The sequence below is a fragment of the Bufo gargarizans genome, chromosome 5 (assembly GCF_014858855.1).
Source record: "Bufo gargarizans isolate SCDJY-AF-19 chromosome 5, ASM1485885v1, whole genome shotgun sequence".
NCBI classification, from domain to species: domain Eukaryota; kingdom Metazoa; phylum Chordata; class Amphibia; order Anura; family Bufonidae; genus Bufo; species Bufo gargarizans.
The window spans coordinates 212,589,848-212,612,987 of record NC_058084.1 but is presented as its reverse complement, the minus strand read 5'-3'; the positions used below and the strand labels follow the sequence as shown (position 1 = coordinate 212,612,987).

The 23,140-nt window shown below is 47.7% G+C and overlaps 1 protein-coding gene across 1 annotated transcript in view; it reads left to right on the top strand.

The window, feature by feature from the left end:
- The first annotated feature begins 8,337 nt into the window (after nucleotides 1-8,337).
- The window catches only part of ANLN (anillin actin binding protein), a 72,557-nt gene continuing 57,754 nt past the window's right edge, over nucleotides 8,338-23,140 (top strand). The window contains exon 1 of the mRNA XM_044293890.1: nucleotides 8,338-8,455. Within this exon, the coding sequence (XP_044149825.1) occupies nucleotides 8,438-8,455 (18 nt within the window). The 5' untranslated portion in view covers nucleotides 8,338-8,437. The remainder of the gene's footprint in view (nucleotides 8,456-23,140) is intronic.

Sequence of the window (23,140 nt, the reverse complement as noted above, 5' to 3'; positions counted from 1 at the left end):
GTGCTGAAGATGCTTCTTCAAGAGAATGAAGGGCCCACTACACCAGGCATTAAAACGCTTAGGGAGGTCATGAAGGAAAGCCTCAACAAACGTTTTTTGAAGTATGACGAGAATATAAATGTAGTGTTGGCATGTCTTTTAGATCCTCGATTCAAACATCATGCTTTCTCTTCTGATAATGTATTGAGCAAGGCAAAAGGATGGCTGACAGAAGATATGCAAAAGGAGTTGCAGGTTCTAGAAAGGTCACATCTGGAAGAGCCTGATGTTACTAGTCTGGAAGAGCAGGATGATGATGCCACAGAAACATACAAATTCCCAAAAAGGAAACACATGGAAAAAAGGCTTAAACATGGCCAAATTGATGCCATGTTCAGCGTTTTATTGGGGCCTCATGTAGAGGATTCTCTAACTATACCAAAAGTCTGCCTTGATGATGAGCTTCATCTTTATTTGAAAGAACCAGTGATCAATAGAAAGGACAATCCACTTGAGTGGTGGAAAGAAAATGAGGCACGCTTTAAAACCCTTGCTTCTTATGCCAGAAGATACCTTTGCTCTCCACCCTCCTCTGTACCTAGTGAGCATGTTTTTAGTGAAGTGTCAGCAATCTACGAAAGGAACAGAAGCCGTTTAACAGAACATGCAGAAATGTTGTGCTTTCTGCACTACAATGTACTCCTTCTCAACTGGAAGTATTGAAGAAATTCTAAATATTCTCTCATTGTGTACCAAGGCGGGCTCTCGGCACATAAATGTGAAAGGATAAATTCCAGCACTGGATAAATTTACCGTTGCACTTGCATTGTATTTATTTTCAATTTCATATCACAGGTTTCATCTTGTGGACATCACCTCCCACCATAACAGGTTGACATGTTTCGAATGTCCAGGAGGTTACAACTGAGGGCTCTTTCACACTTGCGTTGTCCGGATCCGGCGTGTACTCCACTTGCCGGAATTACACGCCGGATCCGGAAAAACGCAAGTGTACTGAAAGCATTTGAAGACGGAGCCGTCTTCAAAATGCGTTCAGTGTTACTATGGCATCCAGGACGCTATTAATATCCTGGTTGCCATAGTAGGAGCGGGGGAGCGGTATACTTACAGTCCGTGTGGCTCCCGGGGCGCTCCAGAATGACGTCAGAGCGCCCCGTGCGCATGGATGATGTGTTCCATGTGATCACGTGATCCATGCGCTTGGGGCGCCCTGAAGTCACTCTGGAGCGCCCCGGGAGCCGCACGGACAGTAAGTATGCTGCTCCCCCGCTCCCCACTACACTTTACCATGGCTGCCAGGACTTTAGCGTCCCGGCAGCCATGGTAACCACTCTAGAAAAGCTAAACGTCGGATCCGGCAATGTTTAGCTTAAGGCCGGATCCGGATCAATGCCTTTCAATGGGCATTAATTCCGGATCCGGCCTTGCGGCAAATCTTCAGGATTTTTGGCCGGAGCAAAAAGCGCAGCATGCTGCGGTATTTTCTCTGGCCAAAAAACGTTCCGTTCCGGAACTGAAGACATCTTGAACTGAACGGATTTCTCTCCATTCAGAATGCATTCGGATAATCCTGATCAGGATTCTTCCGGCATAGAGCCCCGACGACGGAACTCTATGCCGGATCTGGACAACGCAAGTGTGGCCCTAAGGATACTGTCACACTTTCGTTTTTCTTTTCCGGCATAGAGTTCCATCACAGGGGCTCTATATACCAGAAAAGAACTGATCAGTTTTATCCTAATGCATTCTGAATTGAGAGCAATCCGTTCAGGATGCATCAGGATGTCTTGACTCTTCAGTTCAGTCTTTTTGACTGATCAGGACAGAGATAAAACCACAGCATGCTACGGTTTTATCTCTGGCCAAAAAAACTGGCGATGGAACTGCCTACCGGATTTCTCTGCCGCAAGTGTGAAAGTAGCCTAAGGCTACTTTCACACCTGCGTTCGATCAGATCCGCTCATATTAATGCAGACGGTGGCTCAGTTCAGAACGGATCTGTCTGCATTAAACTTAGAAAAATTTTCTAAGTGTGAAAGTAGCCTGAGCGGATCCGTTCAGACTTTACATTAAAAGTCAATGGGGGATGGATCCGCTTGAAGATTGAGCCATATGGTGTCATCTTCAAGCGGATCCGTCCCCATTGACTTACATTGTAAGTCGGAACGGATCCGCTCGCCTCCGCACGGCCAGGCGGACACCCGAACGCTGCTTGCAGCGTTCAGGTGTCCGCTCACTGAGCGGAGCGGAGGCTGAGCGCTGGCAGGCGGATGCATTCTCAGTGGATCCGCCTCCACTGAGAATGCATTAGGGCCAGACGGCTGCGTTCAGGGCCGCTTGTGAGCCCCTTCAAACGGAGCTCACGAGCGGACACCTGAACGCAGGTGTGAAAGGAGCCTAAGAACGGTACAGTTTGAAAGATGTCAACCTGTGGTGGTGGGAGGTGAATCAGGTGATGTCCACATTTGAACATTGTTGTTCTTTCTTGTTAGTCGTTACCTTTTGACTGATATTTAAAAAAAAAAAAAAAGACGTGGTACAATTTGTTGTATTTGACTCACCAATGAAAAAGAAAGATTTACAAAAAAATCTAAATGTTAACAATAAACATGTTAATTTAACAGCAGATTTGTGTAGGATTTTTTTTTTCTTAATTATCGGTATCGGTTCTAAAAAATCAATATCGGTCGATCCCTAGTTCCGTATACGAACGTGTGGGGAACGCAGAGAACGGCCCGTATATGGAACGCAAATTACGTTCGTGTGAACGAGCCCTTACTCCGTGTGCATTCCTTTTTTTGTGCGATAACAGAACGGAAGAGGACTTAAATCAGAGGGGAAAAAAACTCAGATACTGAACGGATCAGTTTTTTAAGGAAAGTGTGTACACCTTTATAATGTCTCTTTCTCACTATACACTGTAACCAAAACAGCGTTAAGGGTACTTTCACACTTGCGTTGTTTGATTATGTAAAAGAAGCTGAATTTGAGTTCCGACCATAGCGCCAAATCTTGTAACCGACTGATGGAGTTATAAATATGTGACAGACACAAGTACGTCTGCAGAGACCTGGGATATATGTGCTACACCTAAGGCCTCATGCACACAAACGGATTTTCTTTCCGTGTCTGTTTTGTTTTTGCCGACTGTATGCGGAACCATTCATTTTAATGGGTCTGCAAAACAACTGAAGTTACTCCGTGTGCATTCTGTTTCCATATGTCCTTATTTCTGTTCCGCAAAAAAAATAGAACATGTCCTATAATTGTCTGCATTACGGAGGATAGAACTGTGCTATTAGGGGCCAGCTGTTCTGTTAAATAAGAAATGCACACGGACGTTATCCGTATTTTTTGTGGATCCGTTTTTTGCGGTCCACAAAATACATACGGTCGTGTGCATGAGCCCTAGGGCTAAATTCACACCCGGCAGGTTACACTGACGCACAAGCTGCCTATGGACTTCAACACTGAGCCACATTCACACACAGCATATTTGTTTCACCGATCCTGACATTGTGAACTAAGAATACAGACATGGAGAGCGGCGCCCGGGGATCTCACTGCACTTACTATTATCCCTGGGCGCCGCTCCCCCCTTTGCTATGCCCTCCGGTATCTCCGGTCACAAAGTTATGGTAGGCGGAGTCTGCCCTTGTTCTTCTGTAGCGCTGGCCAATCGCATCGCAGAGCAATTGGCCAGCGCTAGAGCAGAACAAGGGCAGACTCCGCCTACCATAACTTTGTGACTGAAATCTCCGCCTACTATAACTTAGTGACCGAAGATACCGGAGGGCATAGCGGGAGAACGGAGCGGCGCCCAGGGATAATAGTAAGTGCAGTGAGATCCCCGGGCGCCACTCTCAATGTCTGTATTTTTAGTTCACAATGTCAGGATCGGTGAAAGGTCCTCTTTAACCGCCTCCGGACCGCCTAAAGCAGGATCGCGGTCCGGAGGCGGCAGCTCTGCGCAGAGTCACGCATATACGCGTCATCGCACGCGTTCACAGGATCGGAAGGTAAGCGAGTGGATCTCCAGCCTGCCAGCGGCGATCGTTCGCTGGCAGGCTAGAGATGCGATTTTTTTTAACCCCTAACAGGTATATTAGACGCTGTTTTGATAACAGCGTCTAATATACCTGCTACCTGGTCCTCTGGTGGTCCCTTTTGTTTGGATCGACCACCAGAGGACACAGGTAGCTGTGTAAAGTAGCACCAAACACCACTACACTACACTACACCTCCCCTGTCACTTATTAACCCCTTATGAACCCCTGATCACCCCATATAGACTCCCTGATCACCCCCTGTAAGGCTCCATTCAGACGTCCGTATGATTTTTACAGATCCACGGATCGGATCCGCAAAACGCATACGGACGTCTGAATGGAGCCTTACAGGGGGGTGATCAATGACAGGGGGGGGGGGGGTGATCACCCCATATAGACTCCCTGATCACCCCCCTGTCATTGATCACCCCCCTGTAAGGCTCCATTCAGACGTCCGTATGATTTTTACGGATCCACGGATCGGATCCGCTAAACGCATACGGACATCTGAATGGAGCCTTACAGGGGGGTGATCACCCCATATACACTCCCTGATCACCCTCCTGTCATTGATCACCCCCCTGTAAGGCTCCATTCAGACGTCTGTATGTGTTTGCAGATCCGATCCATGTATCCGTAAAAATCATACGGATGTCTAAATGGAGCCTTACAGGGGGGTGATCAATGACAGGGGGGTGATCACCCATATAGACTCCCTGATCACCCCCCTGTCAGGCTCCATTCAGACGTCCGTATGATTTTTACGGATCGGATCCGCAAAACACACACGGACGTCTGAATGGAGCCTTACAGGGGGGTGATCAATGACAGGGGGGGTGATCAGGGAGTGTATATGGGGTGATCACCCCCCTGTAAGGCTCCATTCAGATGTCCGTATGTGTTTTGCGGATCCGATCCATGTATCCGTAAAAATCATCGGACGTCTGAATGGAGCCTGACAGGGGGGGTGATCAGGGAGTCTATATGGGTGATCACCCCCCTGTCATTGATCACCCCCCTGTAAGGCTCCATTCAGACATTTTTTTGGCCCAAGTTAGCGGAAATTGTTTTTTTTTTTTTTTCTTACAAAGTCTCATATTCCACTAACTTGTGTCAAAAAATAAAATCTCACATGAACTCACCATACCCCTCACGGAATCCAAATGCGTAACATTTTTTAGCCATTTATATTCCAGACTTCTCACACTTTAGGGCCCCTAAAATGCCAGGGCAGTATAAATACCTCACATGTGACCCCATTTCGGAAAGAAGACACCCCAAGGTATTCTGTGAGGGGCATATTGAGTCCATGAAAGATTGAAATTTTTGTCCCAAGTTAGCGGAAAGGGAGACTTTGTGAGAAAATACAAAAAAAATATAAAAATTCCGCTAACTTGTGCCAACAAAAAAAAAAATGAAATTCTATGAACTCGCCATGCCCCTCATTGAATACCTTGGGGTGTCTTCTTTCCAAAATGGGGTCACATGTGGAGTATTTCTACTGCCCTGGCATTTTAGGGGCCCGAAAGCGTGAGAAGAAGTCTGGGATCCAAATGTCTAAAAATGCCCTCCTAAAAGGAATTTGGGCCGCTTTGCGCATCTAGGCTGCAAAAAAGTGTCACACATGTGGTATCGCCATACTCAGGAGAAGTTGGGGAATGTGTTTTGGGGTGTCATTTTACATATACCCATGCTGGGTGAGATAAATATCTTGGTCAAATGCCAACTTTGTATAAAAAAAATGGGAAAAGTTGTCTTTTGCCAAGATATTTCTCTCACCCAGCATGAGTATATGTAAAATTACACCCCAAAACACATTCCCCAACTTCTCCTGAGTACGGCGATACCAGATGTGTGACACTTTTTTGCAGCCTAGGTGGGCAAAGGGGCACATATTCCAAAGTGCACCTTTCGGATTTCGCAGGCCATTTTTTTACAGATTTTGATTTCAAACTACTTCTCACGCATTAGGGCCCCTAAAATGCCAGGGCAGTATAACTACCCCACAAGTGACCCCATTTTGGAAAGAAGACACCCCAAGGTATTTTGTGATGGGCATAGTGAGTTCATGGAAGTTTAAAATTTTTGTCACAAGTTAGTGGAATAAGAGACTTTGTAAGAAAAAGAAATCATCCTTTTCCGCTAACTTGTGACAAAAAATAAAAAGTTCTATGAACTCACTATGCCCATCAGTGAATACCTTAGGGTGTCTACTTTCCGAAATGGGGTCATTTGTGGGGTGTTTGTACTGTCTGGGCATTTTAGAACCTCAGAAAACATGACAGGTGCTCAGAAAGTCAGAGCTGCTTCAAAAAGCGGAAATTCACATTTTTGTACCATAGTTTGTAAACGCTATAACTTTTACCCAAACCATTTTTTTTGACCCAAACATTTTTTTTTACCAAAGACATGTAGAACAATAAATGTAGCGAAAAATTTATATATGGATGTTGTTTTTTTTGCAAAATTTTACAACTGAAAGTGAAAAACGTCATTTTTTTGCAAAAAAAAAGCGTTACATTTCGATTAATAACAAAAAAGTAAAAATGTCAGCAGTAATAAAATACCACCAAATGAAAGCTCTATTAGTGAGAAGAAAAGGAGGTAAAATTCATTTGGGTGGTAAGTTGCATGACCGAGCAATAAACCGTGAAAGTAGTATAGTGCAGAAGTGTAAAAAGTGGCCTGGTCATTAAGGGGGTTTCAGCTAGCGGGGTTGAAGTGGTTAAAGAGGTTGTCCAGGTTCAGAGCTGAACCTGGACATACCTCCATTTTCACCCAGGCAGCCCCCCTGACATGAGCATCGGAGCAGTTCATGCTCCGATGCTCTCCTTTGCCCTGCGCTAAATTGCTCAGGACAAAGGCATTTTTCCGAGTTCCGGTGACGTACCAGGGCTCTCTATGGGGCTGACAGGCAGCCCGGTGACGTCACCGGCACTGATGGGTGGGATTTGGCTCTGCCCTAGCCAGTAAAACGGCTAGGGCAGAGCTAAAGCCTGCCCCTCAGAGCCGGTGACGTCACCGAACACACTGCCGGCGGAAGTTACCGCCCGGCAGTGTGTTATTGAAAACACAAGAGCCCGTGCCCTGCGCGATCTAGCGCAGGGCATGGGAGCGCATCGGAGCATGAGATGCTCCGATGCGAGGCTCAGGAGGGCTGCCGGGGTGAAAATAAGGGTATGTCCGGGTTCAGCTCTGAACCCGGACAACCCCTTTAAGGGTGGGTTCACATCAGCGTTATGGATTCCGTTATATAACATGGTTATAATGGAATCCATAAGACGGAAGCCTTTAAGAGGCAGTCCGTTTTGATCTGTCATAATACAAGTCTATGGGCAGCAGAATGGATCCGTCCTGGTTGCCATTACGCAGGAGTCCAGTCCTGCATAACAGAAACCAGGACGGATCAGTTTTGCTGCCCATAGACTTGTATGATGACGCAATGCAAAACGGAAGCCTTTCCGTCATAACAAAAGTCTATGGGAATCACAATGGATCCGTCCCGTTTTCGTTATGCAGGGATAAAAAAGTCCTGCTGACAGAACTTTGTTCTCCGTCTTGCATAACGGGACCCAGACGGATCGGTTATGATTCCCATAGACTTTTATTATGACGGAGAGCCGTAACGCTGATGTGAACCCGTACCCCTGTACAGTGCAATAAAAGGGAACTGGGAGAGGTCCCCAATCTTATACAGGGGATGCCTATTGTGAGCACACAGCAGGGATGTCCTCATGTGAAGATCAGCAGCTGATCGGACACGTGGATGTCTGGCCCTTGTTTTCTGCCGCAGATCTAACCAGGATTAGCCCATTCTACAGTGCGGAATCGCACGCAGTAACATCTGCCACATGTGAACATGTCTGTGGTATCCATAAATCCCACTAACCCTCCCAAGAAACAGCCTGCACAGACCATAGCAGCCTAAAATGGCCGCCCCACATATCTTCCAGTACTGTGACCGTACATTTCCATTACAGGTTGCTCCGTGTATTGTCACACCGACGGCCAGTATTATTAGTGGTGCTCGCTAGAGCCAGACACCCGACCACCAGGGTAATATATACTCCTGATATCACACGGGCGGTCAGGGGCTCCCTAGTCCCTATCTCTCCTACACATACACAGCCCTTCCACGAATCCCCCACAAGCCCCCGCGGCGTCCCCGCCCACCCAGCACACCACGTGACCGCAGCAGAGTTAGGCGGAAGCCGCAGTACATTCCAGAAACCGACCAATCGGAGCCTACTCCACCTATCCCTGGGTCACGTGATCGGCAGGGGCGGCACGGCGGGCGAAATTCAAAATTTTGAAGCCGTTTGCATAGGTTGTTAGTGACTAAGAGAAGATAGTGACAGATACACCCGGCGCTGTTCCCTCCGGCAGACATGGACCCGTTCACTGAGGTGAGTGCTGTGTAGTGACCGGGGAGTCATTGTCCCCCTCAGTACAGTAATGTCCCAGTGAGGGAGAGCTGTGGTGACTGTCCATGGAGTCATTGTCACCCTGCTGTATAGTGTGCACTTGGTGTCCCCCTCAGTACAGTAATGTCCCAGTGAGGCAGAGCTGTGGTGACTGTCCATGGAGTCATTGTCACCCTCAGTACAGTAATGTCCCAGTGAGGGAGAGCTGTGGTGACTGTCCATGGAGTCATTGTCACCCTCAGTACAGTAATGTCCCAGTGAGGCAGAGCTGTGGTGACTGTCCATGGAGACATTGTCACCCTGCTGTATAGTGTGCACTTGGTGTCCCCCTCAGTACAGTAATGTCCCAGTGAGGCAGAGCTGTGGTGACTGTCCATGGAGTCATTGTCACCCTCAGTACAGTAATGTCCCAGTGAGGGAGAGCTGTGGTGACTGTCCATGGAGTCATTGTCACCCTCAGTACAGTAATGTCCCAGTGAGGCAGAGCTGTGGTGGCTGTCCATGGAGTCATTGTCACCCTCAGTACAGTAATGTCCCAGTGAGGGAGAGCTGTGGTGACTGTCCATGGAGTCATTGTCACCCTCAGTACAGTAATGTCCCAGTGAGGCAGAGCTGTGGTGACTCTCCATGGAGACTTTGTCTTTCATACAGTATATATGTAATATTTACACCTCCTGGTTTATTCTGCTGTGGTTTTGTCAGTCCCTTTGCTTTACGTCCTTCGTTCTGAGGCTCTTGTGAAACTATAAGTCCCAGCATGCCCTGACAGACAGGAGCTGTATCCTGTATAAGATTGGGTCCTGGCAGCTGCTTCTCTTACATGGAGGGGTGGCCCCCGAGATTTGGGCATTCCTGATACCACAAGATAAATGTCCATGAGGGGTGAGCCATGAAAATGCTGCTCTCCAGCAGAGTTCTGACTGTGTCATGGCGGATCATCTGCGGTTACCGTAGCTGGACCCCTGGCGGTCATGCTGTTCTCCAGCATAGTTCTGACCATGTCATGGCGGATCATCTGCGGTTACTGTAGCTGGACCCCTGGCGGTCATGCTGTTCTCCAGCATAGTTCTGACCATGTCATGGCGGATCATCTGCGGTTACCATAGCTGGACCCCTGACGGTCATGCTGCTCTCCAGCAGAGTTCTGACCGTGTCATGGCGGATCATCTGTGGTTACCGTAGCTGGACCCCTGGCGGTCATGCTGTTCTCCAGCATAGTAACTTCTGACCATGTCATGGCGGATCATCTGAGTTACCGTAGCTGGACCCCTGGCGGTCAGCTGCTGCCTGCAGCACATCACATGCGCCCATTCCCATGAATGGGACTCTGTAATGCCTGGTCACTGTGAGGGCTGCGCCTTGTACTGGCTCTCCACTCTGATGGGGGTCCTTAGCAGAGACCCCACCCTCTGACGGATCAACCTTCAGGATTGCAGTTGCTGTGAAACTACAACTCCCAACATGCAAACATGCTTGGCTGTTCGTCATTCACAGAAGTGAATGAAGCATTCTGGGAGTTGTAGTGTCTGAACAGCTGCAGTGCCGGAGGTTGCTGATCCCTGCTCCATGACATTCATACATCCTAATAGGATTACGCTGTGTTTCCGCTTGTTGTCAGTGAATGGAAATATTGTAGACATCCAGGAACTGAAATGTTACGCAGACATAATGAAAGTTGACCACAATGTAGATTAAATGTATCATCCGTGAGTGCAGACTGTTCAGCTTCCAGAGATTGTCTAAGTTACATTTGTAGCAGTCCATGTGAATTAAAGGGGTGGTCTCATCCCAGACTCGGGTTTGACTCCTGAGGACCTCTGGCTTTGACCTCATGGATAGCCTCTGTCTGCTAGACTACAGCATGAGAAGCAGCCCTGGCTCCTGAAATGGGGTCCCAAATAGTGACCCACCACATGCCGTACCCTCTGACATCTATATACCCTGCTTAGCTTGATGGGGTAGCCTCTTTAGGGATCTCATAGTCGGGGTGCCGATCCTGCACAAGTCATCACTGAGGCCATTGATGGGCCGGCATGTCGATGGACAAGTCATACTACCAGTCCAACAGGAACTGGAAGCCGCGGACACAGCAACTTGGCTGGGACCATGCTGGGCCCCCTGGCCATTGGTTCCTGCTCTCAGAGAGCCCCTTCAGACTTCCCCTTACTAGTCTGGCTGTACATTTGCACGCCTGGCTCAACCAACCAAGCATGCATATGTCCTGAAAGGGAAGAATGAGCAGATTATCTTCATGGGAAGAAATGCTCTGCAGTTTTAGTTGCTCCCAGGCTCTGCTGATTCTTTAACCTCCTTTCACTTCAATGGGGCCGCAAAAAATGCGGACTGCACTCTGTGTGCTGTCCGCATCCGTTGCTCCGTTCTGTGGCCCCGCAAAAAAATAATATAACATGCCCTATTCTTGTACGCGCTTTGCCGTGCCGTTCTGCAAAACACACAACGGTCATGTGCATGAGGCCTTAGGCTGCCGGAACTGCCTGCCGGATCCGGAAATCCATATAAAAACTGATATATTTTTATCCAGAATAACGGATCCGGTATTTAAATTTTTTCAAAAATCAAAAGCGAAACCAGCTCCTCCTATATCCCGGCGCATGCGCAGACCGGAACCAGCAACACAGCAATTTCCGGAACATTTAGTACCGGATCCGGCATTAACACATCTCTATGGAAATGAATGCCGGATCTGGCAAGTGCGGTATTGTTCTGGGATTTTTGCTGGAAAAAAAATACCACAGCAAGCTGCAGTATTTTGTCCGGTCAAATACCTTACAAGGGACGGAACGAAAGACATCCTGATGCATACTGAACGGATTGCTTTCCATTCAGATTGCATTATGACAAAGGTGATGCGTTTTTTTTCCGGTATTGAGACCCTTTACCGGATTTTAATACTGGAAAAGAATAACGCTAGTGTGAAAGTACCCTTAGACCGTAAAGGCATTGGTGACAGGTTCTCTTTAATGGAAAAGCCGTATCCTCTCAATCCGTCATACGGCATCCGTATTTCAACTAGTCGTATCTTCTCGAGGTGAGGCTTGGAGCAGGTTAGCCTTCATAATGTATAGACACCACAGCAGCTAATGCCAGGCATAGTGACAAAGATGTGCACCCATCCGTCATTGGAATACAAACATCATTATACCCTGAAACTAGGGAGTAAGTGAGATTCTTGTGAAGTGTCGCTGCTACTTTGGGGAGGGATAGTTGATCTGGATATTAAAGTTTTTCTGGTTCGCATGGAATTGCCAAGGAATTCAAGGGGTTGTCCAGCCATCCTCAGGATAGGCCATCACTGTCTGTTACGTCTGACATCCCACTGACCCCGAGGATAGGCTATCACTTGTAAAGGGTTGAACATCCCATTTAAGTCTATTTTCTCAATTTACCCCAACCAATAAAACGTAGACTTGCTAGCACTGTCAGTGTGGTTCGGGTTACCTGGGGGGTCTGCTCTGTGAATAGGACCTGTTTCCCCCCCCCCCCCCCCACACTTTGAACAGAGATCAGATGCGCACAGATGACATCCGTTTGCTGTCCGCATTGTTGGGGCCTGAAAGAAAGGAATGGGTACCCATGTGATCTGCAAAAAATGTGGATAGAACCCGTTCCAAAAATACGGCCATGTGCATGAGGCTTAAAGGGGTTCTGAGGTTTATTTAAACTGATGATCTATCCTATGGATAGATCATCAGCATCTGATCAGCGGGGGCCGACACCCGGGACCCCCACCGATCAGCTGTTTGAGAAGGCAGAGGTGCTCCGCAGACCCAGTGACATCACGACTAGTATCAACTGTCCTGGGTGCGGCTACGCTCTGTTCACTTGAATGGAGCTTAGCCCCGCCCAGGCCATTGACACTAGTCGTGACGTCACTGGGCCTGCGGTAAACAGTGAGAAGGAGCCTTCTCAAACAGCTGATCGGCGGGGGTCCCGGGGTTTGGCCGATCAGATGCTGATGATCTATCCAGAGGATAGATCATCAGTTTAAACAAACTGCAGAACCCCTTTAATACTAAAACTGCTGAAACCCCCCCCCCCCCCACAGGAGCTGTGCCCACTCCATATACATCTGGGAACCCACTGATCCCAGCTGTTTAACCCCTGAGATGCTACAGACTATGTAGCGACTGTGGCATAGAAGTACCCTAGTAAAAGGATATTGGGAAAACTGTACAACTGAAGGAACCAGAGGCTGTAGTGCCCCATTGGGTCACCTCTAGCCTTTATACAAGATGAGATGTGGCTGGGCATAGGAGGCATACATGTTCTGTATGGTATCCTGTGGCACCGTAACGCCAAATTCTTTACTGCTAAGTGCCTGGAAATCATTAGGGCAGAAACAGGGGTATGTAATGAAGGTGCCACCTGTATCTGGATGGTGAACAACAAGACTGTGGGAGATGCTTGTGGGCGGATCTAGCAATCCTCTATGCAGGTGGTCTGTCTTGGCCACCCAGAGCTTGCTATGCGTGGGTGCCCTTCCATAACCACTGCTCCCAACACCTGTGTGTTTCAGTCGATTGATGCACCCCTCTCAAATTCTGTCAACTGGGCAAAATGTCTTTGAGTGCGCCATTGAGGCATGTCTAGCAGTCAACGACCTATTGTCAGAGAAAACGGATCCCCCATTGATCCGTTAGGCTCAGTTTTGTCAGACGGACACCAAAACGCTGCAAGCAGTGTTTTGGTGTCCGCCTCCAAAGCGGAATAGAGACAGAACGGATGTAAAACTGATGCATTCTGAGCGGATCCTTTTCCATTCAGAATGCATTAGAATGCAAACTGATCCGTTTTGGACCGCTTGTGTGAGCCCTGAACGGATCTCAGAAACGTAAACCAAAACGCCAGTGTGAAAGTAGCCTTACTAAGAGGTACTCTACTGAATCAGTATCTGACTAATGGTGGTCCGACACCTGGGACCATCACTGATCAGCTTTTTGAGAAGACATCGGCGCTCCGGTTCACCAACCACAACACTGTACATTGTATAAGGGCCGTGCTTGGTATCGCAGCTCAGCCCCATTCCCTTCAATTGGGACTAAGCTGTGCCTAGGCCACGTGACCGATAAATGTGACCTGACATGGCCTAGGCCAGGAATGCCTAACCTGTGGCCCTCCAAATATTAGGGCATGCTGGGAGTTGAAGTCCTACAACAGCTGGAGGGTCTCTGATTGAGCATCCCTGGCCTAGGCTATGCTGCAAGCACCAGTCCCTTCTAAAGCAGCTGATCGATGGGGGTCCTAGGTATTGGACCCCCACCTCTCAAATACTGATGACCTAGCGGATGGGTCATCAGTGTAAAAGTCTTGAAAACAACCCTTTTAAGTTGGGCATACAGATTCAATAGCTGGCTTCCGAATAATTATTGGACGGACAGCTATGTCTCCCTGCTCCTCCTTACACGTTTGAGTTGGCCAAACCTATATGTGTTGTCAGTGGGACGAGAGGAGAGAGCTTCTAGTATCACCTTATCTCCTGGGATAACAAAAGGCTTGGTGAAAATCGGAGAAACCTGCTGTCTTGGTGGGTTCAGCCAACAATACACTATTGTATGGGAGCCATAATAGTCGTCGTCGCCCCCCCCCCCCCCCCCAAACCTGGGAAGGCTGATAACAGGGAACAATAGTTTTCATGTGTCAACAAAATAGAGAGAAGACTTAAGGGGGTTATGCCATGATTGATATAAAAATGAAAATACGACATCATGTAGTACATGACAATCTCTGTACCTCACATGGGTCCGGAGATCTCCACGTTCACTACCACAATTGCTCTGCTGCATTATCGTCAGCCTGGCAGCTCAGGGAGTGTGTCCTTTCTGCCATAGCTCTCTCCCTGTCACTGCCACAGCTTCTAACAGAACGTATGGCTTGTGGCAGGTGAAGATTTAAACTGAGTATGCTTGACCAGCTGAGTGATATGGACAGAACATAAGGGAAAGAACAAACAGCAGGTGGCGCTATACAGATACATTTTATTGAATACCTCAGTGGCTATACAGAATGCTTAATTACATGCAATTGCAGTTGTATTCGGATCAGGTGCTAGTTTGAAAAATGCATCATATGTTTCATGAGACAACCCCTTTAAGACCTGGTATTACTGGGAATAATTATCTGACACTGTCCAGTTTGGCCATTCGTGTGTTAACAGGCATGCTCATGTCCATATAGTGCAGCTGTTTGAGCGCAGTGCTGCACACAGTGGTGTATGCTGTGATGTTCACGTGCAGTGGGTTGCTTTGCTCCGGGTACATTTTTCCTCTGTGCTGCAGACCGTTGCTCCTACTTTTTCAAACCTGTAAAAGCCATCTGGTGAGCCGGGTGACGCGCTCTCCTTCATCTGATCATCTGTTTTTTCCATAATTGGAAGGATGTAGATTTGTCTGCAGAAAAGCTGTGGTGGGTTATGGGCAGGCTTCCAGCAAATACTTGGGAGGAACGGCCTCACTTCAGCAAGCTGCAGCACATCTCGCTGACATATCCAGCAGTAATGTCACCATTGGACTGTTTGAATGAAAATGGGTGCGGCGTCTCCTGACATTTTTCTGCAGTGACTACATTTTCTGTGCAGTCGTAGAGAAGAGCTGGTCTGCTGGGGAAAGGGAAGGCGCTGCGTCTGGGTGGCTGAAGGCGATTTCACCACATGTGCCATACTGTAACCTTGTGGGAAATCATTCTCTCCAATCCAGCAGCAAGCATGCATTAACCAGTCCATTAGTGGAGCCGGTTAGGGCAGATCATAGTGTCCTGGACTAACAATAACACCCAGCATCCTCACTGCAGATACCAGCACTGGATCTTCCACCGCTCCGTTCACAATCTAGTGGCCATGGTTAGTGTTGAGCAAACTTGTGTTTTCATATTCAGCATACAGGGTTCGGTTTATCTAAGAATTCCTTTATGGATTCCGCTACCACGGACCATAAGTTATGGCCCGTGGTATCAGAATTCTTAGATAACCCGAACCTTGTATGCCGAACTTGAAAAAGGAAGTTTGCTCAACACTAGCCATTGCAGATCCACTCCCCTTGAAGTGAACGGAAGCCGAGATGCAGTAACCATCCATGGTCACTACTATTCTCTGCAGGTGGTGGGGTGCATGCTGTTAACTCTCACCGATCTGATATTGACCATCAGAATTACTAGCCTGATAAACCCCTTTAATTATGCTGCTGGCCTATGGTCCTTTTTATAGTGATGGACTAATGGTGCAGTCAGTTACTAGGAACAAGCCTTGCCTGCTCATCACAGGAGGTGAGAGCCACGTTTACATATAGCAATCATCTCTTGTATGCGGATGAGCGACCACTACAGCAATTGCCCATCCCCCATAGGAAATCATTGTTTCCAGGCATGATCAGCTGCATAGAAATGATAATTTTCGGTGCTGACTGTGACAGGATCACCCAATGAACAAGCGTTTGTGCGTTCATCAGGTGATTGTTATTACATACGGATTAAGGCTACTTTCACACCTGCATTAGGTGCAGATCCATCTGGTATCTGCACAGACGAATCCACACCTATAAATGCAAACGATGGTATCCGTTCAGTACGGATCCGTCTGCGTAACTTAGTAAAAAAAAAGTCTAAGTCAAACGGATCCGTCCTGACTTTACATTGAAAGTCAATGGGGGACAGATCCGTTTACAATTGCACCATATTGTGTCAATGTAAACTGATCCGTCCCCATTGACTTATACATTGTAAGTCAGGACGGATCCGTTTGGCTACGCAAGCAGTGTTTTGGTGTCCGCCTCCAGAGCGGAATGGAGGCTGAATGGAGGCAAACTGATGCATTCTGAACGGATCCTCATCCATTCAGAATGCATTCTGGCTAAATTGATCAGTTTGGGGCCGCTTGTTAGAGCCTTGAAACGGATCTCGCAGGTGGACTTGGAAACGGCAGTGTGAAAGTAGCCTTAAGACTGGGATATCTAAGCTCCTGTAAGTGTAATGTGGAGGTGTCCCAATTTGTTTGTCCATATAATGTATTTGCATTGTATAAAAAACATATCACTCAACCATTGACCTGTATGTACATTCTGTTTATCATCGCACCCCAATTATATAGAGGCAAGTGCTTGGTTTTCAGCTGTATTATGTGAACATGACTTTCTTAACCGCCTAACGCAGGATCGCATTCCAGAGGCAGCTCACTCAGGCACAGTCACACATCTATGCATCATCTTGCAAGATGACGCTCACAGCCGGTCCGCGCATGCGCATCGTGGGCCGGCAAAAGTTTCAGGACAATTTAGTCATCAGCCTGCCAGCCAATGATCGTCGCTGGCAGGCTGATGATTTTCAAAAAATCGAATCAGAAGCCATCTAACACATTATACACTGCTCAAAAAAATAAAGGGAACACAAAAATAAAACATCCTAGATCTGAATTAATTAAATATTCTTCTGAAATACTTTGTTCTTTACATAGTTGAATGTGCTGACAACAAAATCACACAAAAATTTTAAAAATGGAAATTACATTTTTCAATCCATGGAGGTCTGGGTTTGGAGTCACACTCAAAATTAAAGTGGAAAAACACACTACAGGCTGATCCAACTTTGATGTAATGTCCTTAAAACAAGTCAAAATGAGGCTCAGTAGTGTGTGTGGCCTCCACATGCCTGTATGACCTCCCTACAACGCCTGGGCATGCTCCTGATGAGGTGGCGGACGGTCTCCTGAGGGATCTCCTCCCAGACCTGGACTAAAGCATCTGCCAACTCCTGGACAGTCTGTGGTGCAACGTGACTGATGGATAGAGCGAGACATGATGCCCCAGATGTGCTCAATTGGATTCAGGTCTGGGGAACGGGCGGGCCAGTCCATAGCATCAATGCCTTCGTCTTGCAGGAACTGCTGACACACTCCAGCCACATGAGGTCTAGCATTGTCTTGCATTAGGAGGAACCGAGGGCCAACCGCATCAGCATATGGTCTCACAAGGGGTCTGAGGATCTCATCTCGGTACCTAATGGCAGTCAGGCTGGCGAGCACATAGAGGGCTGTGCGGCCCTCCAAAGAAATGCCACCCCACACCATTATTGACCCAATGCCAAACCGGTCATGCTGGAGGATGTTGCAGGCAGCAGAACGTTCTCCACGGTGTCTCCAGACTCTGTCACGTCTGTCATGTGCTCTGTGTAAACCTGCTTTCATCTGTGAAGAGCACAGGGCGCCAGTGGCGAATTTCCCAATCTTGGTGTTCTCTGGCAAATGCCAAACGTCCTGCACGGTGTTAGACTGTAAGCACAACCCCCACCTGTGGACGTCGGGCCCTCACATCACCCTCATGGAGTCTGTTTCTGACCGTTTGAGCAAACACATGCACATTTGTGGCCTGCTGGAGGTCATTTTGCAGGGCTCTGGCAGTGCTCCTCCTGTTTCTCCTTGCACAAAGTCGGAGGTAGCGGTTCTGATGCTGGGTTGTTGCCCTCCTACGGCCTCCTCCACGTCTCCTGATGTACTGGCCTGTCTCCTGGTAGCGCCTCCATGCTCTGGACACTACGCTGACAGACACAGCAAACCTTCTTGCCACAGCTCGCATTGATGTGCCATCCTGGATAAGCTGCACTACCTGAGCCACTTGTGTGGGTTGTAGACTCCGTCTCATGCTACCACTAGAGTGAAAGCACCGCCAGCATTCAAAAGTGACCAAAACATCAGCCAGGAAGCATAGGAACTGAGAAGTGGGCTGTGGTCACCACCTGCAGAACCACTCCTTTATTGGGGGGTGTCTTGCTAATTGCCTATAATTTCCACCTGTTGTCTATCCCATTTGCACAACAGCATGTGAAATTGATTGTCACTCAGTGTTGCTTCCTAAGTGGACAGTTTGATTTCACAGAAGTGTGATTGACTTGGAGTTACATTGTGTTGTTTAAGTGTTCCCTTTATTTTTTTGAGCAGTGTATTTATAAATATAATGTGTTAAATGGCTGCTGTGCTCCTCTGCTGGTTCTTTTTGTCGGTTGGTTCCAGCAGAGGAGCACAGTTCACAGTGAGAACACGCCAACAGTACACTTAGCCCCAGATCACCACCCCATCACCCCAATTAACCCCTTGATCGTCCCTGTCAATCACCTAGTGAAAGGGGAAAAAAGTGATCAGTGTAAACTGTCACTTTTTTTCCCACTGGTATTGACTGATAGTTTAGGCCCCTTGGTTAGGTAGTTAGCGATTGTTTAGCGCACACTGCACCGCAGTCACTGATTCTCTGATTAGCGTATCGCTAATCAGCATTTGTACTGTTATAGTATCTGTAAGTGATCAGAACTGATCACAGTCAGATCTATAATAGTAGTAGTGTCACCTTAGCTCGCCCTCCACCCAAAACGCAGTGTTTGCCCTATCAGGCCTGATCGGTCGCCCACACGTGTGTTCACCCACGCACGCCTCGCCGCAGTGACAAAATATATTTTTTGATCACTGCACAATCACTTTCCAAGCGCTGTGGCGATAAAAAAATCAGTTTTGATCAATCGCAGCGGCCTCCAGTACTTCGCTAGCCTCCCATTTGTAAGACAGGCTTGCTTTTTTTTCTTGGGTAGTCTCAGGGAATACCCCCTAAATTTAGTTGACCAAATGGCAAATAAGGGGTATTCTTCTGATGAGGCCTACAGGCTTCTGACCCAGTCGGGTGAGGAATGGGAACCCTCATCTGACGAATCCAGCGGGTCAGAATATGAACCTGTAGAAAGCAGTGGCAGTCTGACCCAAAGTTCGGACGAGGAGGTTGAGGTCCCTGATACCACCAGGCCCCGTGTTGCTAGACCACAGGTTGCGCAGGATCCGCTTCAAGGGCAGCAGAGTGGGGCTGGCACTGTCAGATTACGTGGTGAGGCATACACCAGCAGCGCAGCCCATCCTGGACCTAGTACCAGCACTGCCGTAGAACATGGTGAAGTGGCGAGCACCAGAAGGGCAGTTAAAGCTGGTACGGTGGCACGTGCAGTAGTTCACCCGTCGCAGCCACCGCACAGACAGGCCCGTAGAGTCCCTGAGGTGTTGGCAAACCCTGATTGGCAGCCCCCAACTTCAACCGCACCAGTAGTTCCCCGCCCCCTTTCACCGCCCAGTCTGGAGTTCGGGTTGAGACAGCTCAGATCGGTTCGGCACTGGGATTTTTTTTAGCTGTTCTTGACTGCGGAGCTTTTGGACTTAGTCGTGGCAGAGACATATCGGTATGCCACTCAATTTATAGCCGCCAACCCGGGAAGCTTTTATGCCCAGTCTTTCCGGTGGAAACCCGTCCAAGTTTCTGAAATTAAAACTTTTCTGGGCCTTCTCAACATGGGTCTAACTAAAAAGCATGAATTGCGGTCATATTGGTCCACGAACCCAATTCATCACATGCCCATATTCTCTGCTGCCATGTCCAGGGCACGATTTGAGGCCATCCTGCGTTTCCTGCACTTTAGCGACAACAGCACCTCCCGTCCCAGAGGCCACCCAGCTTTTGACCGGCTCCACAAAATTCGGACCCTCCTAGACCACCTTAACACCAAATTTGGAGATTTGTATACCCCTGAGTAAAACATCTGCGTAGACATATGCGCCTTGGCTTCAAACAATACATCCTAAGCAAGCGCACCCGGTATGGGGTTAAATTGTATAAGCTCTGTGAAAGGGCCACAGGCTATACCCACAAATTTCGGATCTATGAGGGTAAAGATCAGACCCTGGAGCCGGTCGGTTGCCCTGACTACCTGGGGAGCAGTGGGAAGACAGTCTGAGAATTGGTGTCACCCTTATTTGGCAAGGGGTACCATCTTTATGTGGACAATTTTTACACAAGTGTGCCCCTCTTCAGGCATTTTTTCCTAGAAAAGATTGGCTGCTATGGCACCGCGCGACCTAGTCGCCGGGGCTTCCCATAACTGCTCGTTACCACCCGTCTTGCAAGGGGGGAGAGGGCTGCCTTGTGTAACGAAGAACTGCTCGCGTCGAAATTGAGAGACAAGCGTGACGTTTACATGCTCTCCTCCATTCACGCAGACACAACAATCCAAATTGAACGAGCAACCAGTGTCATTGAAAAGCCCCTCTATGTCCACGACTATAATTTGCTCATGGGAGGGGTGGACTTCAATGACCAGATGTTGGCTCCTTATTTAGTGTCCCGCCGCACCAGACGCTGGTATAAGACGGTGTCTGTATATTTGATTCAATTGGCTGTAAATAATAGTTTTGTTCTCTACAGTAAGGCTGGGAGAACAAGATCCTTCCTCAAATTTCAGGAAGAGATCATCGAGAACCTCCTGTATCAGGAGGTTCCGTGGCCCCATCCACCAGTGTAGTGAGCCGTCTGCACGAGCGACATTTCCCCAATGTCGTTTCTGGTACCTCAACCCAAGCGTCACCCCGAAAAAGATGTGTCTGTAGCAGGAGTGGAATAAGGTGTGACACCCGCTATTTCTGTCCTGACTGCCCTGTCCACCCTGCCCTATGCTTAGGGGAGTGTTTCCGGAAGTACCACACACAGGTACTCTTAGCATAGGGATTGTATCTCACAGGACAGGCACACAGGGCTATTAGGGCCCATTCACACAGAGCTGCTGCAAACCTCTCTTTCACCTGGGACAAAGTGCATAATGTACTTCGCCACATCTCTGGGCAATTTGCGCTTTGCACATTGTCCCATGGGGAAGGATAGGTTTGTCCTATAAAAACGGTAAAAAAAAAAAAAAATCACCGGTAAGCAAAAAGTTTAATGTTCCGTTCAAATGTTATTATAATGTTAATAAATTAATTGCGTTGCGGCCTGTTTTTTTTTCTTTACCTTCTAGGTGGACCAACCGATGAACCAGCTGCAGCACTGATGTGCATTCTGACAGAAGCATTGTGCTGCTGTCAGATTACACAAAAGTCGGTGTATGCCTGGCGCTGCAAGACGAGATTTCTACTCTGCAGTAAAAGATACGTTTGCCGAGGCTTATGAGCTGAGGGAGCGGTGGTGTTCATATGCTTTGGCAAACACTTTGTGTGTGTGTGTGTGTGTGTGTGTGTGTGTGTGTGTATATATGTATGTGTATGTGTGTGTATATATATATATATATATATATATAATATAAATAAATAAATCCCGGCAATGATTTATTCATCCACATCGATTAATGTGAATTGAGAAATCGGGTTTGCCAGGGCATACGAGCTAAGTGGGTATGGATGTTGGGCGGAGAGCCTATGTCATGGCAGACGCCTGTCCCCTCCTTTTTTTTGGGGGGGGGGGGGGGGCAGATATTTTTTCATCCACATTGATCGATGCGAATGAAGAAATCTGCCGTATGCTCAATATAAGGCCTCATGCACACAACAGTATTTTTTCACGGTCCGCAAAAACGGGATCCGTGACCGTTTTTTCGTCCGTGGGTCTTCCTTGATTTTTGGAGGATCCACGGACATTAAAAAAAAAGTCGTTTTGGTGTCCGCCTGGCCATGCGGAGCCAAACGGATCCGTCCTGAATTACAATGCAAGTCAATGGGGACTGATCCGTTTGACGTTGACATAATATGGTGCAATTGAAAACGGATCCGTCCCCCATTGACTTTTAATGTAAAGTCAGGAGTCCCTTTTATACCATCGGATCTGAGTTTTCTCCAATCCGATGGTATATTTTAACTTGAAGCGTCCCCATCACCATGGGAACGCCTCTATGTTAGAATATACTGTCGGATATGAGCTAGATCGTGAAACTCAGATCCGACAGTATATTCTAACACAGAGGAGTTCCCATAGTGATGGGGACGCTTCAGGTGAGAATATACTGAAAAACTGTGTACATGACTGCCCCCCCCCCTGTTTTTAACGCATTGGTGGCCAGTGGGCCCCCCCCTCCCTCCCCTGTAGTTAACTCATTGGTGGCCAGTGGGCCCTCTCCCCTCCTAATTAAAATCCCCCCCCCCCCCCCGCAGCTTGCAGGTAAGTATGATGCTTCTACAAATTGCTAAGTAACCATGGCAACCACGGCTGTATACTTAGTGTGGTCCTCAGAGTGCCTGATGAAGGGCGATTATTACGCCTGAAACGTTGCAACTGACAAAATAAAAACCACCTATTCCGGCTGAAATAACATGAAATAAAATCATTTAATTATCACTAAAAAAAAGGAGTGCTGTCTAAATATTTGTGACAAAAAAATAGGACAGGTCATATTTTTTTGACGGACAGGATACACGGATCACGGTCTCGGCTGCAAAACGGTGCATTTTCCATTTTTTTATTTTTATTTTTTTCCCACGGACCCATTGAAAGTCAATGGGTCCGCGAAAAAAAACAGAAAACGGCACAACGGCCACGGATGAACACAACGGTCGTGTGCATGAGGCCTAAGGAGAATAGCAGAAACTCCTAATGCTGGCCATACATGTAATGATTGCGGATACCCTCAAATGCCAGGGCAGTACAAACGCCCCACAAATGTCCCCATTTTGGAAAGAAGACACCCCAAGGTATTCGCTGAGGGACGTATTGAGTCCATGAAAGATTTACATTTTTGTCCCAAGTTAGCGGAAAGGGAGACTTTGTGAGAAAAAACAAAAAAATAAATCAATTTCCACTAACTTGTGCCCAAAAAAAAAAAAATATGTTATGAACTCGCCACGCCCCTCATGTAATACCTTGGGGTGTCTTCTTT